Source organism: Gadus morhua, chromosome 22 (assembly GCF_902167405.1).
Source record: "Gadus morhua chromosome 22, gadMor3.0, whole genome shotgun sequence".
NCBI classification, from domain to species: Eukaryota; Metazoa; Chordata; class Actinopteri; order Gadiformes; family Gadidae; genus Gadus; species Gadus morhua.
Genome location: NC_044069.1, coordinates 12,382,085 through 12,403,547, shown reverse-complemented (window position 1 = coordinate 12,403,547; position 21,463 = coordinate 12,382,085). Strand labels below are relative to the sequence as shown.

The 21,463-nt window shown below is 45.4% G+C and overlaps 1 protein-coding gene across 1 annotated transcript in view; it reads right to left on the bottom strand.

The window, feature by feature from the left end:
* macf1a (microtubule actin crosslinking factor 1a) overlaps window positions 1-21,010 on the bottom strand; it is a 171,104-nt gene extending 150,094 nt beyond the window's left edge. The window contains exon 1 of the mRNA XM_030346895.1: window positions 20,133-21,010. Within this exon, the coding sequence (XP_030202755.1) occupies window positions 20,133-20,226 (94 nt within the window). The 5' untranslated portion in view covers window positions 20,227-21,010. The remainder of the gene's footprint in view (window positions 1-20,132) is intronic.
* Window positions 21,011-21,463: the final 453 nt, after the last annotated feature.

The following is a 21,463-nucleotide window of genomic DNA, read 5'->3' as shown; positions in this document are numbered from 1 at the left end:
CACACACACACACACACACACACACACACACACACACACACACACACACACACACACACACACACACACACACACACACACACACACACCAAGCACTGGTGAGTAAACACTAAAAGGCGATAAGCAACAATTGAAGCAACAGTTCCGTTTCATGCAAGTCTAGTGCATATATAAACAATGTGCATTAATAAAGCATTAATAAAGTGTCAAAGCCTCTGTGTAATTCTGTTTTTCATTGATTCAATCATCCATCCATCCTTGACAACCTTGTTGTCTACATGTGGTGTTGCAAACGGACTATCGACACAGGAGTCGATACATGTGAGGAGATGAGACCACGCTCATTGTGCTGAGAGAGGGTTTTTCGCAGAGTGAATTAACTTGTTGTATTTACCTTGGTTGGAGGAAGGGGGAAGGAGCAGAGCCACGATCATCAGCAGCAACATGGAAGAGAAGAGACAAGGAAGGGTTCTCGTTAGATTATGACATTGTTATTGTTATCTTATTATTATCAGGCAGAAACCGCTTCAGGTTCCAGTGATTAACCCTTCAAATTATTCCCCAACCGGAGAATGCCAGGACATGACCAAAAGATAAATTAAATTCACAAATCTGAGGAGGAAAATGTATCATCTGGCGAGGTGATATTTTGATGAAGACCTCCTTCAGATTACTGTGAGACCTGCTGTTCGAATCACAACAGTGTGGGTTGGTGTGAGATTGGTTTGGTCCCATTGATCAGTCTAGCCATCAGCCGCTGAAAGGTCCTCAGACCAGGCACACCAGCCACATGTCCAGCCCACGCTGGATAATAAAGTTGGGTTCCATTCTATTCTAGTCAACACTAGCACACATAAAAAATATATTCCACATACTAACGAGTACTGTGTGCTTGTGTGCATGTTTGCATGTGTCACAAGCTGTATTGAAGTCGTTTGCAGCTGCTGTTCAGTAGGCTTACTGTTTCTGGGACTGTGTTCGTTCCAGAATCAGCAGGGTTTGTTCAGCAAGAAGAAATCGCTTATTGCAAATGGTGTGATTAAGGTGAAATATAGTCCTATTGCAGCTGTTATGATGAGATGTTGCATATAAATCTATCACAACTGTTCTTATGTATGTTAAAAAGAACAAAGTCCCTGTGCACAGCCTTTTGATTCGCAGGTGCTGGTGATATGCAGTCAACAATGGTATATAAAGTCAAAGAAGTTTAAAATCACCGCACACTGGTATACGCTGATAAGCTGGTTTATTTTGTGAACGACGCTTTTCGCTGTTGCTTCCTACGTGTTAAGATATGGGGACTATTGTAACTGTTACGAGATGTTGGATACAAATCTATTGCAACTGTTACGTATACGTGATATAGGACTACTGCAACTGTTACATGTTGGATATAGATCTAGTGCAACTGTTATATGTTTGTCTATTGCAGCTGTGATGGTTTATGAGAGATATAGTGCTATTGCAACTTACGATTCATTTGAGATATACTGTAGGGCTTTACCAACGGTTATGAAAAACCGCAACCAAGGCTGTTTGAGCATCAAGTTCTGGTTGCTATGGTAACCATCTGTAACCAAGTAACAAAACAAGGAAACAGTGTAGCTGAGGATACTACAGAAGCACTTCAAGCCACACAAAAGGAGTTCGATGAATTATGAATCATAAAGATCTATGTTTGTATATGTGCATCTATCAATACAAACAAGCCGCCTGGAAATACACAGATATAGGGGATAGGGGAGAGGGAATAAAGAAAGTGGTGTCAAAGTGATTAAATTGTCCATTAGGGTGACGAGAACATGGTGAGAAGATGAAACAGTGTGGGCCTTTGATAGCAGGACTCGTCTTGTCTCACACACACACACACACACACACACACACACACACACACACACACACACAACAATGGACCATTCATTGAGAGCAACAGAGTAGGGAATTACTCATCTCTAATCTGTGCACCGTCAGGAAGGAACGGGAGAGAGACAGGGTGACACAAAAATATTATTAATTGTGCGTGATGGTGAGTAAGTTTGGGTAGGAGGTCGACATATTTCCTGCACTACTTTGTGACGGCAGCTTCCAATCACAGACAGAGACAGAGACAGACGGGGACAGACAGAGAGAGTAAGAAAAACGCTAGAAAGAGCAAAGGACGGTGAGATCCTAAGTGTCTTTATGTGTCTCTCTCTCTCGACACAGAGAAAGTGATGAAGTTAAAGCATTTGAACCAAGCAGGCATTCAAAACTGAACACCAATTCAATCCAATTCAATCCGATTCCAAACAACACCAGTCAATGCAAGGTCAATATAGTGGTGGTAAATCACTCGAGACGATTCATCCCACTGCTGGCGTACCACGTCTTCTTGTTGGGAGAGATATGAAAAAGATAGAGCTAGAGCTACAGAGACAGCAAGAGAACAAAACCGACAGAACAGTAACAAAGCTGACCTCATCTCTCTCTCCATCTCTCCCTCTCTGAAGGCATGGAGAGGGGGATGGGAGGAAAGAAGGAGAGAGATCTCTGCAGAGACACATCAAATGTAGGTCAGCCAGAGCATCTAGATAGATGGAGGGAAACATACAGTAGAGGGAGAGGGGGCGGGAGGGAGAGGGAAATACAGTACTGATACAACGGGTTGGAGAAAAGACAACAGACAATGATTTAAGACGACAATATGAAAAAACATGAAGAAAAGACTGTGTAGAGGGGAAGAGAGCGAGCGAGAGAGAGTATATGTTAGGAGACCGTTTGAATAGTCTATAGGCATCTGCCAACTGAGGTGAAAGAACAGTCACTTCTAGCCAAGTGGAGTTTAAATCACTTTTAAACCGTGCGCGTGCGTGTGCGAAAATCAATTCTTCAATGGGTGTCTGCAGGAGGTCTTTTTAAATCTCCCTTGACAGATTCGGGAAGATTAGTGGCACACAAAGTTTTTGTATGTGCGTGTGTGTTACATTGGGTCACATCACATGAGGCCTGGATTTTCATAAAGTGACCAAATAATCCTAATCATTAGTTGTGGCTTTCTTGCAGTGCCAAGGGCCAGAGCTTCCTAAATACCTAGCCGTGTTAGGCTCTGAAAAGGTTAGGCCTGACTATCAGGATAAAAAAACAGATTTTTATAGTTTTGGGTATATTTTCCAGACATGTCAACAACATATTCTTGTGGAGGGTTAAAATAAGTTTATGTGTACCTCTCCAATTATCTAGCTCCACCTCTGGGAAGCCGATAGCTGTATGGAAGGACTCGAATGTCCCATAACACTACATAGCCAGTAAACGATGACATGGTGATAGCCATCTAAATATGTGCTAATTAGCATTTAGCATGTTGTGAATATAGCACACATTCATGATTGTGTTCCTTGGCACTTTGACAAAATAATCCAAAACTGAATTTGACTATACATAGTGCAGGTGCACACAAAACTATGTCAACATCAGTAGTTCCCTTTAGTAACATGGGTCTAGAGCGTTTTATGGAGGTGATGTTCTTAGTGTGAGGCTTAAAGTAAATTAATTCAAGAGGTACATCAAGCTGAAGTTCTATCTCAATTTCTGCAACAGTAACAATCAGGTGTGTAGGGACGGGAGTCATCCCAAATATCTTCATAGCTGAATGAATTTATACTACAAAAAACGATGACATTGTGTGAAATTCAAAATTTTGTCATTATTGTCCAAGTGAGAACGCCTGGGAAGTTTACCTTAGCAGGATATTCTGTACTTTGTTGTCTGCACTAATGACTACGTGCTTTGTGTTCAACACATTTATTATAAGCATTCTCAAGACATGAGCAGCCGCACACTATACCACTGCATTGAAACCTCCCAAGACCCTGAAGGCGTGGACAAACATCGGATATATGCGCATTGATAAAATCGTTATAGTATTATCATTATTGTCTTTATTATAGAATAAGACACACTATCTACTCTTGGTTTAAAGGTGTTTTTTGTTTCTGCAGTTTCTTTCAGGACTATAGGAAAACCCCTTCATTGAAGACTCATCTAGTTGAGGAATAATTAGCTGAAAGTCAGCAACAAGTTAATGTTTCAGGGTTTTGTCTTGAAAGAAAACCCTGAAACATAACAATATAAATATATTTATTTATTTTTTGACATAAATTTCCTTCGCCATATAAAAAGGTCAACAGTGCCACAAATAATCATATGGCTCTTCGTCAGGCTTGGTATGATCCCGATGATTCATTCTAAAAAAAACTAAACCCGTCTTGTTTAATGAGTCATTTGGAGTTAGACAGAAGAACATTGCGCCTTTAAGCTACATAGTCGGAAGATTAAAGTCCATTGTCTCTCTACCAGTATCAAAGTGCATTTCAACACGTCTGCCCAGTAGGACTGACTCAAACTAAATCAAACTTAGCCACAAACCTCTGACTTTCTCTACAGCAACACATCACAGAACGCATTGTTCAGGTTCACATCAGAAAACTAAGATTATAGTACATCTCTTTGCGATAAATCTTCAGGAAGATCGTGAGGTTCATGTTGAAACGGCAACAAAAGAGAGACTTGATCAGAAGGTCAGACGGATGAAGATAAAGTCAAGACCCAAGGGCTCATTGGGCACGTGTGTGTGTGTTCTTATCTGCAACAGCCTCTAGCAACACAAGAAGAAGTGGCTTCTTTAGTGTTTTTATTTGATCCTTGTCTTCAGTTTCAACCCATCAATCCCTCTCGACTTGTCGTTAAAATAAATGGCATTAGCTTGATAATTATTACCATGTCACATGCTCATCCTTCATATAATAATTTACATGGACAGAGGGTTAAATCGTATTATTGTTTATGTGAGGTAGTATAGTGGCTAGTCGTACAATAGCTTTCCGCAAAAAGTACTAAGAAGTAAAGTCTAATTATAGTTGAGGGATCTCGAGGGGGTGTACACGTTTTCGGGATGTGTGACTATAGGTCACAGAATTCTCAAATATTTACGTTTGGACGTTGCCAACGCAACTGCTGACATTCGTACAACACGCGTTGGACTTTATCAGCTGTCCATGTCAAGTAAGAATGAATGGAAGTCCCCTGCCCAGCGCACACACACACACAGACACACAGACCGAGAGACAGTCGTCACCAAATGTTTCTCCCTCTCGCTCTCTCTCTATAACTCTTTCGATTCGGTCAGCGATGTGTCAGCTGCTATTTCCAAAGTGTGAGCAAGAGGAGAGGTATAGCACCATCCCCGCAACCCTTCCATCGCCACGGTAACCACGGCGTTCACAGCCGTTTCCCCCTCTTAATGTCGCCCCTGCCATTTGCCCATGTCTGCTTTCTGTATTTATACCCCTTCTACATTGTGTCAGTTGGATATTTGAACAGAGACCAAGAGTGAAACAAGGCAAAACAGAGCTATAAATCCATCCCCCAGCGGGAAGAAAACATCAGGTGAGGGAGAACAGGGCAAGTTTACAACATGGCTGCCTGGTGTCATCTGCTGTAATTACCCTGAACTGAAATACAACTGAATGCTAGGGGGTTTACATTTGCAACATGAGGAAATGTTGTAATGTCTCCGGAAACTATATAAGATTTCATTAACAGTTTTGAACATGTAACTTTTTTTTCGCTGCAGTCATCGCTTTGGTAAAAAAGAAAAATACACTTTACTCCATCGAAATAAGGGAGAGAAAAGAGTAACATATACAGCAGGTTCGTAAACGCTAGACAAAAGACATACTCCGTCCTGACACTGAGCTGAGAAAAGCACATTAATAACAGCCCCTCAGGCCCAAAGAATATGATACTAACTAACCCAAACATTTAGATTCAAAGAGTTATCATTTATTCAGTTAGCCATTTGCTAAAGTCTTAGGATATCAGTAACAAGTAGCATCTGCCCCTGTGGCCCCCGCTGCAGCAGGTGAATAGACCCCCCCCCCCCCCCCCCCCCCCCACCCAGCGGACCCCCGGCCCGCCGCCACAACACACCCCTCTTCTAACCACAAACAGCTGGGGGGCGCGGCGGTGAATGTGGAGCCAGCTGGAAGACGAGTCGCAGGCAGCCGTCTCAACCTGGGGCCCAGCGGGCAAGGGGAGACGCAGCAGGCCCACGCACACATACACAGACACACACAGGGAGACACACACACACACACACACACACACACACACAAATACAGAAACACAGACACACACATGTACGCACACAAGTGCGTGCTATGATAAATGTTCATTTGTGAACATAGTAATGACAAACAATTCAATAACCCAAACCCAAACTCTATGCCGACTCAACCGACCACCATATCCTGTAGCTGGTCAGATCCCTAGCCAATGCCATCGGTTTGCGGGTTTAGGGGCCAGACAGACAAACGGTAAAAGACAATTTGCTCACAGACAACGTCTTTCCTCATCTCATTAGAGCACTTAGAATACAGAATCAGACACGACAATTCAACCATTCACCACTCTAAACCGAGGGGAATCGGAAAATAATACAGGAACTACAGGGAAAGGGTAAACACCTGAAAGTTAAGACGCAAAACACGCTTCATTGCCATTCCCCAGCCCCCGCAAAAAGGAAACCAACCCACCCACAACGACAAGTCAGGGCAGGGAGGGGAATTCCTCCAGATGCCTCACTGACACTGGCATGGCGCCCTACAGAGACAGGTGGGCATGAAAAGAGGGGGGGGGGGGGGGGGGGGGGGGGGGGACAACTGTAGACCGTCTGAACTCGGATCACATTCACCTCCGCTCCCTCCCTGTTCATCACTCCGTCTTTACACCCCCCTCACCCCCAGCCCCGCACCCACACCCGTAGAGGCCTTCACCAGATCTTTATGAGAGAGTAGGGAGGGTCTTTTGTCAGTTGTTACTGAGGATTGCAGCCGGGGCGTGAGCATGGGAATGAATCCCTTCCACCCCCTGGGTGCTCCCCAACTGTTCACTCCTCTCCTCCCTAATCCCTTCCCGCCTCCCCTGCATGTGTCTGTCAATGACATAAATCCACATCCTATCTGGCAACCACACACTGTTTATTGGGACAAATGGTGTGGGCCTTGACGAGACATTAGAGGATACATTCAGACGTGGGCTGACAAGGGGATATTAGCCAGTCGAAGGCCGAGGGAAAGAGAAGGATCAGGGACACTGTTGACGTGTTCCTTTGTTCCAAGCCACAGCAGGGAGGATATGGACGAAGATGTGCAGGCGTGCATTCCAGGTAACGTGCAAACATCAGCACGGGAAATTGTGCTTGTTTGGGTGAGCCATCTGCTCCAGGAGGGGGCACGGAGGGGGGAGGGTTTCAGTTTCAGGATTCAGAATGCGGAAAGACCCGCGACCAGTCTTCATCTGGGGCCGCTGGAGCCGGAGCTGTACGCACTGCCCCGTCCTCATCACACCCACTCATACGCAGACAAGAGGCAGCGAGAGCCTCCTCCTGTTAAGATCTGCTGTAATCATCATGATCCTGTGCAGACGGGCAGTCGACCTGGAACACAGAGGAGCACTGCCGCATGTGCAGAACCTCAGTCCAGACATAACAGAGAACACCGCGACGAAGAAGGGAGGATGGGAGGCTGAGATGTTTATGGAGGCAAGATAATCGAATCAAATATTGTACTTTGTTCTCCCTCACTTCTTTAAACGCGTTACCCAGAGTCACTGTTGTGGAACCGTTCAGATCTGCTTACAACAGCGATTAGACGCAGATCTCCTGCAGGCCTGCATTCCTCTGCACCACTTTCTCCTCCCACCTCACTGACGACTATCCTCAAAACAACCGACCCCCCGCCCCGCACCAACCTCCACCCCCTCGCCCCGTTTGCAAACACGCACACCTTTTGAGTGCACCTGGTTCTCCCACAATACACCGTTTTCCTTTTCACACCCAATAAGGGGGGGGGGTGATGGATGGACTGATGACGGTGGTTTATCAGACACAATGGGGGATTGAGTTACGACTACAGCAGACAGAGGGAAAAGGTAGAACAAGACAAATGGGACCAAAAAGGGAAAAAAATCCTCCAGACCAGTCATTTGCCTGGTAGGGTGTTTCTTCTTGGCATACAGTGTTAATTACGAGATGAAAAACGAGTTGTCGATGACAAAGAGTAAACGGTGCATTTTGAACATTGGAACATTAAAGCAAGAATTGAACGAAAAAATAAACGATTCTCTCCTCCCCTTTTTCGCTGTTTAAAAACACAATTTTCCCGTCTTTTTCTCTCCGATGTTCTTTGCTTTTGGCCCTTTTACCTCCAGCCATTCTGTCCACCCACTCTTCTCCCTCACTTTCTCTTTTGCTCCGGGTGATCAGACGGCTTCCACCCACCCACAGTGATCACTGCCAGGAAGCCCGGGAGCTGGAATGGCCTCCAACAGCTTCATGCGTCACAGTGGGGAAAACACTCAACTGATGCTCATCAGTAGTGGACTGATGATCATCAGAAGGGGAACAGAGCCACTGCAGAGCCCTGCCGAGTCCACTGGTCCCTGATCTCAGACAGCTGCCCAGCGGAGCAAGTCCATCCTCACCATCAGCGTAAAGCAAGACACACTCGCACACAAAAGGAAGCCGTCGCCAACAGACTGCTGTGTATGCACAACCGCCCGTTTACAGTCAGCAGGGTTTTACAGCAACCCAGAAATCGTTTTGGTTTTTCGAGAGAAGCCCATAATACTGACACGGTGTGCATAGCCATAGACTAAACAAAACACTATTATCTGCACTATTTCTTCTGTAAACTTTCTTCCAAGTCACTTTGTCGTGATGTCTATCTATGGGTCTTTATTCATGGCTGATAAAACATCCCATAATAACCCAGTACATTCCGCAGCGATCATGAACTCATTCGGCCATGGAATAGTGACCTGGTTTAAGATTCAGACATGTAGTGCATGCCAGACCAAACAAAGACCAAACAGAGACGGGCCATCTGACCGCTAACCTGATCCAATATTCATGACTTTATCTAAAAATAGCCTAACTTTCAAGATGGGTGATGGGATGTTTGTTTCATGGTACCAAGCACACAGCTTGCCAAATTGTCGGCCAAGATTAACTTTATAAACGCTTGAGACTAGACCAATTCATGTCCCAAGGTGAAAAAACAAATTCAAAAGATATTTAATGAAGGGAATTATTTTGGATTATTGTCTTTAGAATTAGGTAAAATAGATAGCTGAATTATAAATAAGGAGTCTGTAGTCTGATGACACTTATATTTCAGACGAATTGATGGGACTATTGACATAATGAGTCAATCATGGAAGCAAGGCATTGACCGACAACAATGGAGAGAACAATCACACACACCCAAACTCCCACACACACACACCCATAGACAGATTCCATTCTATCTCCTCAGTATGAGTGTCTGAAGATGTTACAGACCTGTTTTAATAAAGGTTCGGAATGTAAAATGTCAAATATTCGTACACGGACTGCGTGTGCGTGTAAGTTATTGACCTCAAACACGTGTTCACCTTAAAACACCTCAAGCCTTGATGATGACAATGTTTTAACATTGTAGGTCCTTTACCTTGCATAATCTTGGTGGTGTAATGCTGACATATAACACTTTGAGATGCACCATTAGCTTCGAATGCTTACGTGATTTCAGAAGGGTTGACACAGCAGCGTGGAGATTTGAGGTGAACAGGGGGGGCGCGCACACGCACACACACACTTTATTCCCCGTTTCCTCGTGTTTCGTTTGTGTGTGTTGATTCCAGACAGACTCTACCCCGTTAGGAAAAGTTGGTTCATTTCTTCCCCACACCACTCTTCCTCACTCCTCCTAGTCTTCCTCCCCCCAGTCCTGTTATTTCAGGAATGTTCCGCAGCCCTGCTCCTTCTCTCCCACTCTAGGTCTCTCTACCTCTCCCTCTATTCTGCTGTGTCACCACACATAGACATGCACAGACACACACACTTTTTGCATGTACTTGCCATGTATAAAACCTTCTTTTAAGACGGTGACAGATTTTTCTGACCGATTGTGTTTTGTTGAGGCGCTGTTTCCAAAAGGTCTCCACCTCCTTTTCAAGGATGTAGACACAAGAGGTTTTCACACGCGAACTATGAATACATTGCTCGCTGTACATATAAGAAGCCAGTCTTATCACTTCACACGTTTTAAATGATTTTATCTCGCACTTTGAATGGCGACTGCTTTGGAAGAAAAAATGTTGCTGAAAGGATTTGGAAGCCTTATTTTACTTATAACTTGAGGTACAATAATAAAAACAAAGTGAATTAAATATCACAACTTTTATGATAACAAATCACAAGTACGAGGGGTTACGCGGGTTTTTTTTCGTCCAGACTGGGAGAGACACTCATTCGAGAATGGCAATGGCAAGATGGAGGTTTCAGAAGATGATTTTGACCCATGTATTTCTAAAAGGGGGGGCCAATCTACACTACAGGTTTGACGCTGAACCTTACCAGACACTTTGTCTGAGGAAGTTGTTGTCTGCACAGGACGCTTTAGCTTTCCTTCCTACCGGCTACAGGATAAGTTTAGCTTAGTGTGCCCTTCAGACGCCACATTTTAAGACCCTCAATACGCGATTGCGTTGAGTCTTGCAATCGATGCACCTTGCCCTGGCATTGTCACTAATGCAAACAGGTCCCGTTAGGTCTTCTAAAGCAAGAGTGTTTTCACCTCCGAGTTTTTGCCACTAGAAAGTTGTTTCACACACATCCACGTTTGAGTCCCCCTGGTGGTTGTGCTTTAGGCGTCATGACTCATGGCTGCTGGTGAGTTACCTATGGATCGCCATTAAACCCCTCCTTTTCTATACGGCATATGATTCAATCTTTGTTCCTATACATTTGTCTTCAAGTGTTTTGGAAGGCGGGTTTAATGTAGTCAATCATGAGTCGTAGTTGGATTTGCTATGCGCACGCGCACAAACATACACACTCACTCCGGTGTGTTACAAACAATGACTGGAGACGGTTTCAGCATGCGTGTGGATTTACTATGAAGGTAGAGCACTTTACTCACTCAGCGAGCAGTTAAACAAGATCCACAACCCAAGGGAGACGTGCAAACACACGCAGCCTGCAGCCATATACTGTGCAGCTGACTGATAGTAAAACTGTCTCCTACGTGGAGTACATTTGATCCCTACTCGACCCTCCTCTCTCCTCCTCTCTCCCCCCCCCCCGCAGTCTCTCTTCCCCAGACACACACCTGCGTTCCACTCTTCCTCTCTGCTCGTCCCCCTCTCTCTACCCATCCATTTCTCTCTGTCAGCACTTCCTTTTCCTGGTTATGTTAGGTCTCAACATTTCATGTACATAACAATATAAATCCTACCCGACCCCCGTGACCCTGTGACCTCTCCAGCACGTGGACTCCACTTTGCAAACAGCCATCCATCCATCCCTCCATTCACTCACTCACTCACTCACTCGCTCGCCTCCATTTATTCATTCATCCTTCCATGTAACCCAGCGCCCAACCCCCCTTTACAGCATGTTATTGTCTGATTAAAGCCTGGCGGGGGGGGGGGGGGGGGGGGGGGGGTAGGTCCACATTAGGGTGGAGGAATGGAGGGGGAGGGTTGATTAGTGGCAGGACAGACGGGGAATGCAGGAGACCTGTGACTGAACCTGGACCGCTCGCACCCCTCCACCTCCTCATCATCCCTCTGGTCTCCAGTTTCTGGTCGCCAATTCTTGATGAATGACCGGGTTATACACATCCAGATCCTCAACCACAAACAAGATGGTCACTGTGTGGCCCTATTGCCAAAAATCGTTCAATCAGACATTCCACCACGAAACACAGCCGCCTGCTATACACCGCCCATATGTCGTGTACTGTTGATTTAGCCAACTTCTTTTTTCCCTTATCATGTGTGAAGGGACAGCACCACTAATAAATATTCCCCAGGCATACCACAGGTTCCCGTTAGCGGATCCAGCACTTCATCCCCAGTCTCCCAGATTCCTGTGGGAATGTGGGAGACTGGTGACGTGACACTCAATTTTGAGATGCAGAGGAAGAAGGACATTGTTGCTGACAAAGAGAGAGAACGGCAAGAAGATTGAAAAGGGTGAAGTGATTTTGAAACCCACCAGGAAAACACAAAAGGCTTAAGATGCCGCACTCTGACTGCAGCGTTCGATGCGTGTGAACTCCACTTTGGGAGCCGTTGTTTTTTTTCATGGCTACAGCTGTTTATTTTTGGTATTGGCCGTCTGGACCGCTTTCTGAATGAGTTATTTGTCCCACGCCAGGTGCAAGACCAACAGTTAAAATATTCTGAATATTTGTACGGCGTGAGAATATTTAAGTAGCTTATCACATTTATCACAGGAATCTTCAAGGCAAATCAAATCAAGTTCAACATAGGCATAACTTCTACAGTCCACGTGGTGCAGATAAGGTACTGAATTACAAGTTGTGTGTGTCTGTGTGAATAAGTTCAGGTTCCCCTCTAGTAGCGGCCGTCAGTGGCATGGCCCTGAAGTGGAGTGCTCCGAGGGGCAGTGGAATGTTCCATTGGAGCTACTAAACGGGGGGCAGGACGGAGGCCTGGTGTTAGCGTAGTAAAGGAGATGAGTGGGATTAGTGCTTGGCCCCTGCTGGGGGGTGGGAAGAAGAGGCGGGTGCTGTCTGCTGTGTCACAATCCCGCCAGCATGGATCAGATTATCCACTCTGTCTGGTTTTTCTGGCGTTTGTGTTGTTCTCACACACACACACACACACACACACACACACACACACACACACACACACACACACACACACACACACACACACACACACACACACACACACACACACACACACACACACACACACACACACCCCTCATTACCTTGTAACAATACACGACTGTACACGGTTACAATGTGATGAAGTTCACTGAACAGAGCTGCTTACGTGAGTCTCACATTCTCACCGGACGTCGTCTGAGAAGTTGCATCCGACCTCCATTGTGACTACAGGACCTTAGCCATCCCTATACTACCTGCCCGATCACGTATGTGTCATCATGTGTAGGTTCCGTGACTATTGAAGTCACGTGATGTCTTGGCTCACTGGTATAAACAAGCGCAACTTATTTTTAAGCCACACACAATCACAAATACTCAGAGCTCAAGTTCACCCTGCTAGCTAGCCATCTCTGTGAGTAGTATGAGCTCATGTAGTTCTGTGACCGTCTCAGCTGAGACACAGACCTCTCTCTGTCCCCTGACATAACATTGCAACACACTCACCAGTATGCTGATTACCAAGTAATAATGATTCAATAATATGAGCAAATGAAAACTACAATGTGTGACATACGTGGTATATACACAGATTCTCAGAAGATCACCCACACAGACAAGCAACCTTTATAAGCAGAGTGCTGTCCTTCAGAGATTTAATACGCGCGGATATTTGTAAATTGGCTTTTGACAGTCTGACCCAGATTCAGATGTGTTGTTCCATGTGACTCCCAATTCATCATTGTACGTCCAGAAAAGTTTGCTGGCTTAGCATTCGGTTTCCATCAGCCGTTTTTCCATTGATTTACAGAGATAAAGCAATCCAGCTCCTGTTCATGTGAGGGCCAAACACTTTTAATTACTTTCCAAAGATTTCAAATGTGTTCTGAATAGGCGTTTATTCAAAGCGCGTGCCAGTAATAAGACAAGATGGTTCTAGATGGTCTACAATACACAAAGATAATCCGTTGCGATATTCTCATTGAATTTGGATTGAAACAACTCGTCTGAATCTGGGTAAGAAGCCAATTTACAGATATCCCTGCATATCCCTTTATGCCTAGAGCAGATAAGATACACAATTAGGAAGCCACAAAAACTGTTTAAATTCATCAAAGCTCTGGCATTAAACACTTGCACTCTCCATCAGACTCTACATCCATCATCCTTTTCTGCCTCTTCCAGCGCATTCACCTTCTCATCAAATCCATCCACCCCAATCACGTCTATGGATTGAGGGGCATTCAGAATGATGGACAGTGAAGGAGAGGTATAAATTACCTTTCGTGGCATAAGGCCAAACAATTCACTGCTATATTGGACTGTGGAGAAAGAATGACAATGGGATATGGGTCCCAAAGTTTGTTGAAGGAAGATGACTGAGAAAATAATGGTGATGATCTTTCTTTAAAAGTTGAGAGGAACAGATGAGGTTGAGAAAGTGTTCGCGAGTGTGAAATCAATGTTCTCTGGTCCAGCTTCTACCCCCTGTGGGCCTCTTAAACCGGCCCCCATGATTAATTTATTAACACTGCTTCTCTGTGACAGAGAAGCAGTGTTAATAAATTAATCATGATGAGAATAGTGACAGTGTCACTATTCTCTCTACCCAGCCTGCACACCGGCATTTTACACCAACATACCCATACACCTGGTCACACACACACACACACACACACACACACACACACACACACACACACACACACACACACACACACACACACACACACACACACACACACAGCGTAGGCATGCTTGTGCATGCAAGTGTGTGCATTCCAGATATCAGGGCAGTGGGTTCCTTCCTACACGTCTAGAGCCTGGTGGTTATCAATCCAAGGAAGACACTGCTGCTCCAAGGGCACTGCAGACACTCAAACCAACACTGATGAACTCAATATCTTGAAATGACACATGGGTGGCTTTGGAAAAGGCCCAGGAACACCCAAACACACACACAGCTTTTTCTTGTAACCGAAAGGTTGCTAGTTCGATCCCCAGCTCCTCCTAGCTGAGTGTTGATGTGTCCCTAAGCAAGACACTTAACCCAAACTGCTCCTGACGAGCTGGCTGTCGCCTTCCATGGTTGACTCTGCCGTTGGTGTGTCAATTTGTGTATTAACCGATGTAAGTCGCTTTGGATAAAAGCGTCTGCTAAATGCCCTAATTGTAATTGTGTCTTTCTAACACCAATTGGAACCCTTCGGGTAGAAATGACGGAACCAAATAAGAATCAAAAGTAAGAGGGTAAAGTTTCCTGGCCATGAAAGGACAGACATCAACAGCAGGGCTCCTATCTACACTACAGGCTGACTCCCAACACCCTAAAGTCTCTAGTCGTGTTTATTATAATGTGCTGGTCAGCCCCCCTCAGTGTGAGGGTCAGCTGTGTGGGCGTAGCTGGTCAGTTAGCCTTTGGTTATGCCTGCATTTGTCTGAGGATGGGGCAATCTCGCTGTGAAAGCGTGTGCTTTTCCTGCAAAGTTGAGTCGGTGGCGATTGTGACACAACAGGAAACTTCTCCAGGCAGGAAATAATCTGGAACAATAAAAAGAGCGAAGGAGAGAGAGACAGAAAGAGAAAGAGAGAGAGAACAATATACACCAATTTATTTGGAGTAGAGGACAGAGCGATTGAGCCATGTTTGCATGAAAGTAATAAAGTGGCACACATGCAAAGGGAGGGGGACAGAATGAGCATGGGAGGGAGCAAGAGAGAACACATGGAGGGGTAAATGGGACAGCTAAATTAAAACCTTTCCAAAGCAACATACGTCACATGCTTTGAGGTACACCGAAATATCATCGGATATGTTTTCTGTTTAGCCAGAAGATGGAGGGGAAGCACAAGACATCACTACAAAGCTCTATTTAATATTGCACCACGATGACAATGCAAATCGACAGCATCACCGTGTCATATTTGTTGATCTTATTTTACTTTTTGCCGTGCTTTGGCAAAGCTAATGCATGTTTCACATGCCAACCGCGTCCTTTGAATTTAATTCAATTGAGAGTGAGAGAAACAGAGAGGGAGCGGAAAAACCGATAGAGCTGAATGAAGGGGGAGGGTGAAGGGGAGGAGAGGGGGGGGGGGGGGGGGTGTTACAGGCTGGGGTGATGGAGCAACGGAGCTGAAAGAGGAGGAGAAACTAGGCCATGTGTAAAAATCCTCATGTTTTTCCTCTGTCACTGAAGTCCATCTTCCTGCGTCAAGCTCCTTTTTCATGTCTTCCCCTCGTCTCGATAAACACTTCTTCCTGTCTCTCGCTTTGGTGTTAAATCTGCCTTCCCCCCCCCCCCCCACAGTCTCTCGGGATCCATTCATGCACTCTTCCTGATTCTTCCCTTATCCATCCATTACTCTTCCACTCTGTCTCCAAGTGACCGTGGCGTCACTCATCACTGTCTCCTACTGGCTGTTGGCCTGTTTGCATGTTTGTTGTTTACTTGCTTGTTTGGCTGTCAAAACGCGGCCTTGGTGTCACCAATGTACCAAATGAGTTCCCTTCAATAACTTTTAAAATGATAAACAGTCTTGGTAGAGCAGAGAGGAAAAGAGGGCGGAGAGACAAAGTAAGAGATAGAAAGGAAGGAATCAGAGTAAGGAAGAAGTGAGAAAAAAGGAAAAGAGACTGAGGAATAACTATAGAGCGAGATGATGACATGGCAATAAAGTGCTTAGGATTTTTTTTGGCTTTAAAAAAATCTGTTGGATTAAACTGAATCAGAGAATCGCTAATCGCTGATTTGGAGGGAAGGGGAGGGATGGCCTTCCCCGGCCAGCCACTTCCTGTGTTCAGTCAGCAGTCCTCCAACTCTGTGCTTTTCCGGTCCCTTCCCGGTCGCTGTGTGTGTGTGTGTGTGTGTGTGTGTGTGTGTGTGTGTGTGTGTGTGTGTGTGTGTGTGTGTGTGTGTGTGTGTGTGTGTGTGTGTGTGTGTGTGTGTGTGTGTGTGTGTGTGTGAGACAGGGGAGCCATGATAACAGGTCACTGCATGTAAAGAGGAGTTCCCACGTTTTGTCTTAATTGCAAAAATACTACATTTCGGTATTATGTGAAGTACATAACAATCACATACACAATTAAAATTCAAATCTAAATCCTATTGAAAAACAGAGGCGATGATGTTTGTGTCCTTACTTTTTTGAGATAACCATATATTATGACTGCTCTGGGTCCATATAATGGAGGAGAAGGTTCTGGCGCTGGTCCAACTCCCAAAACTCACCATTGTTTGGCTTCCTGGCAGACTAACCTATATTTAACCCTGTCCGGATTGTTTCAGAAAGTACAGTAAGGCCATGTGTGGTAAACTTCCCGAAGACAATACATTTGCTTTAATTTAGTTGATTGACATGTCTATTTTATTGTGCAAATCTTAATTTATAAAATATGTCATGATTTGGTAACATCAGCACATTGTAATTGTTATAAAGTTTGCATGACTCATGTTCCTGTACTTTTCCACAAAGCATCGTCAACTGTGCTTTATATATCCTGCAATTGTGATCGACCAAACAACCACACACACACACACACACACACACACACACACACACACACACACACACACACACACACACACACACACACACACACACACACACACACACACACACACACACACACACACACACACACACACACACACCAAGCCTCTGAATCATTCAGCCTGTATTGAATGTCCGTCTCCCATTTCCGACATGCAACCCATGAGCATGATCACACGTACACACACACACTTTAAATTTAAGATAGACAGAGGGATAGAGCAGAAAGTAGATTTAAAGAAGGGAGACAAAAACAGACATAACACAACAAAATAAACAAATTAACAATTGACGGAAAATACATTGAGAGAACTCAATATATTACGCGGAGCTTTGCCATAAAGCTAGCTAGCTAGCCGGCCAGTTGGGGGCCGTCTCCCGAGAGCCAACAAAGCGGGGACTCGTGTTGCGAAGTTCAGGTTCTTCACTAACTCAGGGGGTCATGTGATGCCCACTATCGGGTAACAGACACTTGGTCCACCAGCCAGGTAGAGAGCAGACGAGGTTCCACATGGTATGGATGAGAAAGAGCACACTCAGCTGCCTCTAATGAAAGTAATGACCTGGGACTCAGGGAGGGGAGCTATTCTCTTGCGTACATCTAACACAGATATCGCACTGCTAGCCTGAGACCCTGGGGTGCCAACTACCTAGCTAGCGTTGCCGTCTTACCAATGAGACCGGGGATGGGCAGAAACAATACATGAGCTGGAAGAACTGTATTACCCAGGGTTCCAAAGAAAGATTACTCACTTCCAATAAGATGCTCAGTTTCTAGGTGTGCTATTTACTCAATGAAACCCTGTAGTTAGTAACTGGTTGGCTATCAAACATGCATTTGTAAACCATGTTTAATACATAAAAACGTTTTGACTCTCTAAGCAAACCCATTTTTAAATTTGCCAATAGCAGTTGAAGGAACATTGTCAAAATGTTGAGCTCCACATGTAGCATATAAGAAAGAGTCCACATCCATTCACCACCACTCACTTCCCCAGCAGCCTAACATCAAGCTCCAGATTTCCATCTTCCAAAACTGTAGATGGGAGAAACATTTTGGGGGAGTGGGGGGAAACTCCTCCAATACGTCTGACTCAAGCCTTCCTGTGTCACTTCTTCCAGTAAAAGAGTTTCCCTGAGCCAGTCTCAACTCACTACAGCTCAACTGCAGAGGAGCGAGGTCGCCCGGTCGGCGGATGCACACGACACGTCCTGCACCCAGCAGGACACGGCTTCAGTTCCCCAGCCACGGTGGTGGTGGAGGTGCCATTGATCAGTTGAGCGATACCTAATCCATACGGCTCCTTGGTTCCTTCCATGTTCACCCCACATTCCCTGTCTCTGTATCACTAATAAAAGAGCATTTTCTCAATAGCAGGTATAGATCTCCAACTTTGCTTGACCAAGTTTAGCACCACAGCCGATGAGCCTACTTTAAGTCTAGCCTTTGAAGTCAATGCCAGTAATATCAACTTAACAAACGTGTAACGTCAAAATACACACCTCACCCAGTACAGTAATCGCCCAGTTTGAGTATAGCATGTTTGATCCGGGAACCACGTTCTTTCACTAGCAGATAGCTTAGGTGCTGTTTGCTTTACAAGAGGATGCTCCCTGGATGACTCAGGACAGTATTCTGAATTTTTCCAAAGTCACTTTCTAAAGGAATGTCAGCATTTTCATATTTCAGTCTAGACGCTTGTTTTTTTCTACTTATAACTGGCTCATGTCTGGTTCTGTGTATGTGTTGCAACGGTACAACTACCCGGTAACGCTAATTCCAGGGAACCAGCGCTCCAAGTCATGTTCTGTTGCCATAGAGAGAGCAAAGACATCACAGCTAAAGCCCAATCTCTCTTAAATGGCTGGGTTGACCGGATGATCTACCTGCTTCCCATCTGTGTCCAAAATTATCACAGAATGATAAACTATACTCTTGACTGCATATGGAAGAATAGTTTTTATTTCCTGTATGGAAGAAGAATAGTATTTTTCCACAAGCAAAAACAGCATTTAATGTCTGCACCAACCCCCACGCAGGCATCTGCCCTCTTTAAAACCCTGAGGAATCCAGTTTCATTACAATAATCAATAATTAAAAGCCACCTCCTTTTCAACAGGGCCACCTATACCACAGATGTGACCCAGGACTATTGACTGACTCCATCTCCCTCTCACACACGCACATAGTTTAGGCATTCCTTTTTAAAGAGGCCCTGTCATTAGGATTATAAAACGGCTATGCTGGTGCGAAAACGAATGCTGCAGGGGGCCACAATAAGTGAGAACTGTGTGTGTGTGTGTGTGTGTGTGTGTGTGTGTGTGTGTGTGTGTGTGTGTGTGTGTGTGTGTGTGTGTGTGTGTGTGTGTGTGTGTGTGTGTGTGTGTGTGTGTATCTGCAGTAGCACAACAAGGAGCGCAGTGTTTTACAGCAGTCCCTTTATTTCCTCCAAACAAGCGGAAAAGGGGCTGCAGAGCTGCAAACTTTGTACGCACTGGCTACCCCAGCAGTGTTCAAATATTTATGGGACCAACAGCGGGAGCACAGTGCGAGACCGGAGGCCGAGGGGGAAATTCCCTTACGTTGGAGTGCCAGAGACTTCATAAAATAACCCAGCTTCCTTTGACGTCTGTGAGCCTCAAGACGACACGGGACAATTGCGTTCAGAGAGTAAGCCGATAATTCGGTGTGAACGCCAAGCAGATGGTGATGATAACGCCGGGTAGCCTAGCCTAGCTCAAAAATGTAAACAATAAAACAACCCAGGTGTACGGCATTACCCCGGCTCTCGTCTCGAACGAAGACCATTCGCACGTACACATATCCTCACTCCTCCTTCCATGGTGCTTCTTTACCTTTATATCGCTCCAGGACATCCTCGTAGGCCTGGGCGAACTCCTTCTCCTGAGAGTGGTTCGTCGGCAGCAGACCCGGTACGAAGCCGGCCATAACTGCTCTTTAGCCGGGCGTCGGAGCACCGAGCGGTCCGCCAGCTAGCTACCGCAGTGGTAATCCAGGAGGAACGGGGCAGCAGCGCGGTCCTCCGAGCCGGAGCAGCTGTCAGACCCGCCTCACGGTTGAAGCCACGGCGGCTGGGGAGTCTTCCACCTCCCGGCAACCAAATTGAACGAATCCCCGGCGTTTAGTTGGTTTGTTGCATTGGCGCAGAAGTCAAGCAGCTGACATGACAAGCAGGTTAGATAACGTAAATCCGAGTTTATATTAAGAGAAAAGGGATACAAAATAGATGTCCTGTTCCGACGACCAAGTTTGAAAATGAAGAACGTGTGTGTCAAAAAAATAGATTTTAAGAAAAAAGGTCAGGGCTACCTTTATATTATTGCTACGGTCGTGTATATATAGATAATTAGTCCGTTCTCTCAAAGCAATCCCTGTCGGTTTCCAACCGGCGAACAGCGCGCGCCCGACCGGTCTACGTCCGCACGGTAGCAGCTAGGGTCAGTCACTTCCGATTATCTGTGGGGCTCCAAGCGTAATAGTATCCAGACACTGGCCCAACCCGTCCTCAGACGCCTCTCTTGTGGATTGCATGCAAGCCTCTTGAGCTTCTTGCATGCTTCCCGGGCGTAATGGCCGCTTCTATTCAAAGCTCGACTTGTGGCTGCCTGTCCGATTCTCTCCCGACAGCCTCTCTGCCCCTCTCTCTCTCTCTCTCTCGCTCCTGTGCTCAGCTTTCTCCTCTCCGTCTGCAGTGTCTGTCCATCCCTCTTCGCAAGCTACGCCAGAGACCGATACCAGCAAACAGGCTTCTTGTGAACAGCCCAGTAAAAGCAACCGTGGCGCCTCGCGTAAAAAGTAGAACAGTAGCGCCCCCCGGTGGTAGAAGTTTGCCGCGCAGGTATACGTGTAGCCCTCATGGTAGCCCTTAGTGTTTTCTGACCTAATGAAATCAGGACTCACAAGGAAAAGGCAGAACACAAGTGAAACAATTTGGAGAAAAAAATATATATAAATATATATTGCTAAAATAAAATTAAAATGTGGATTTTGAAACTTGCATATATCTGCCTAATAGATATCAGGATCTATCGGGCAGTTTATACCAGCAACAGAAAGCCAGAGGATAATCGGACACTATGATTACTATTATGTAAACCTTACCCTTACGGAAAATACCCAAAACACACTATATCCTTTATAACCTTTAGCTAAAACACATCAAAAA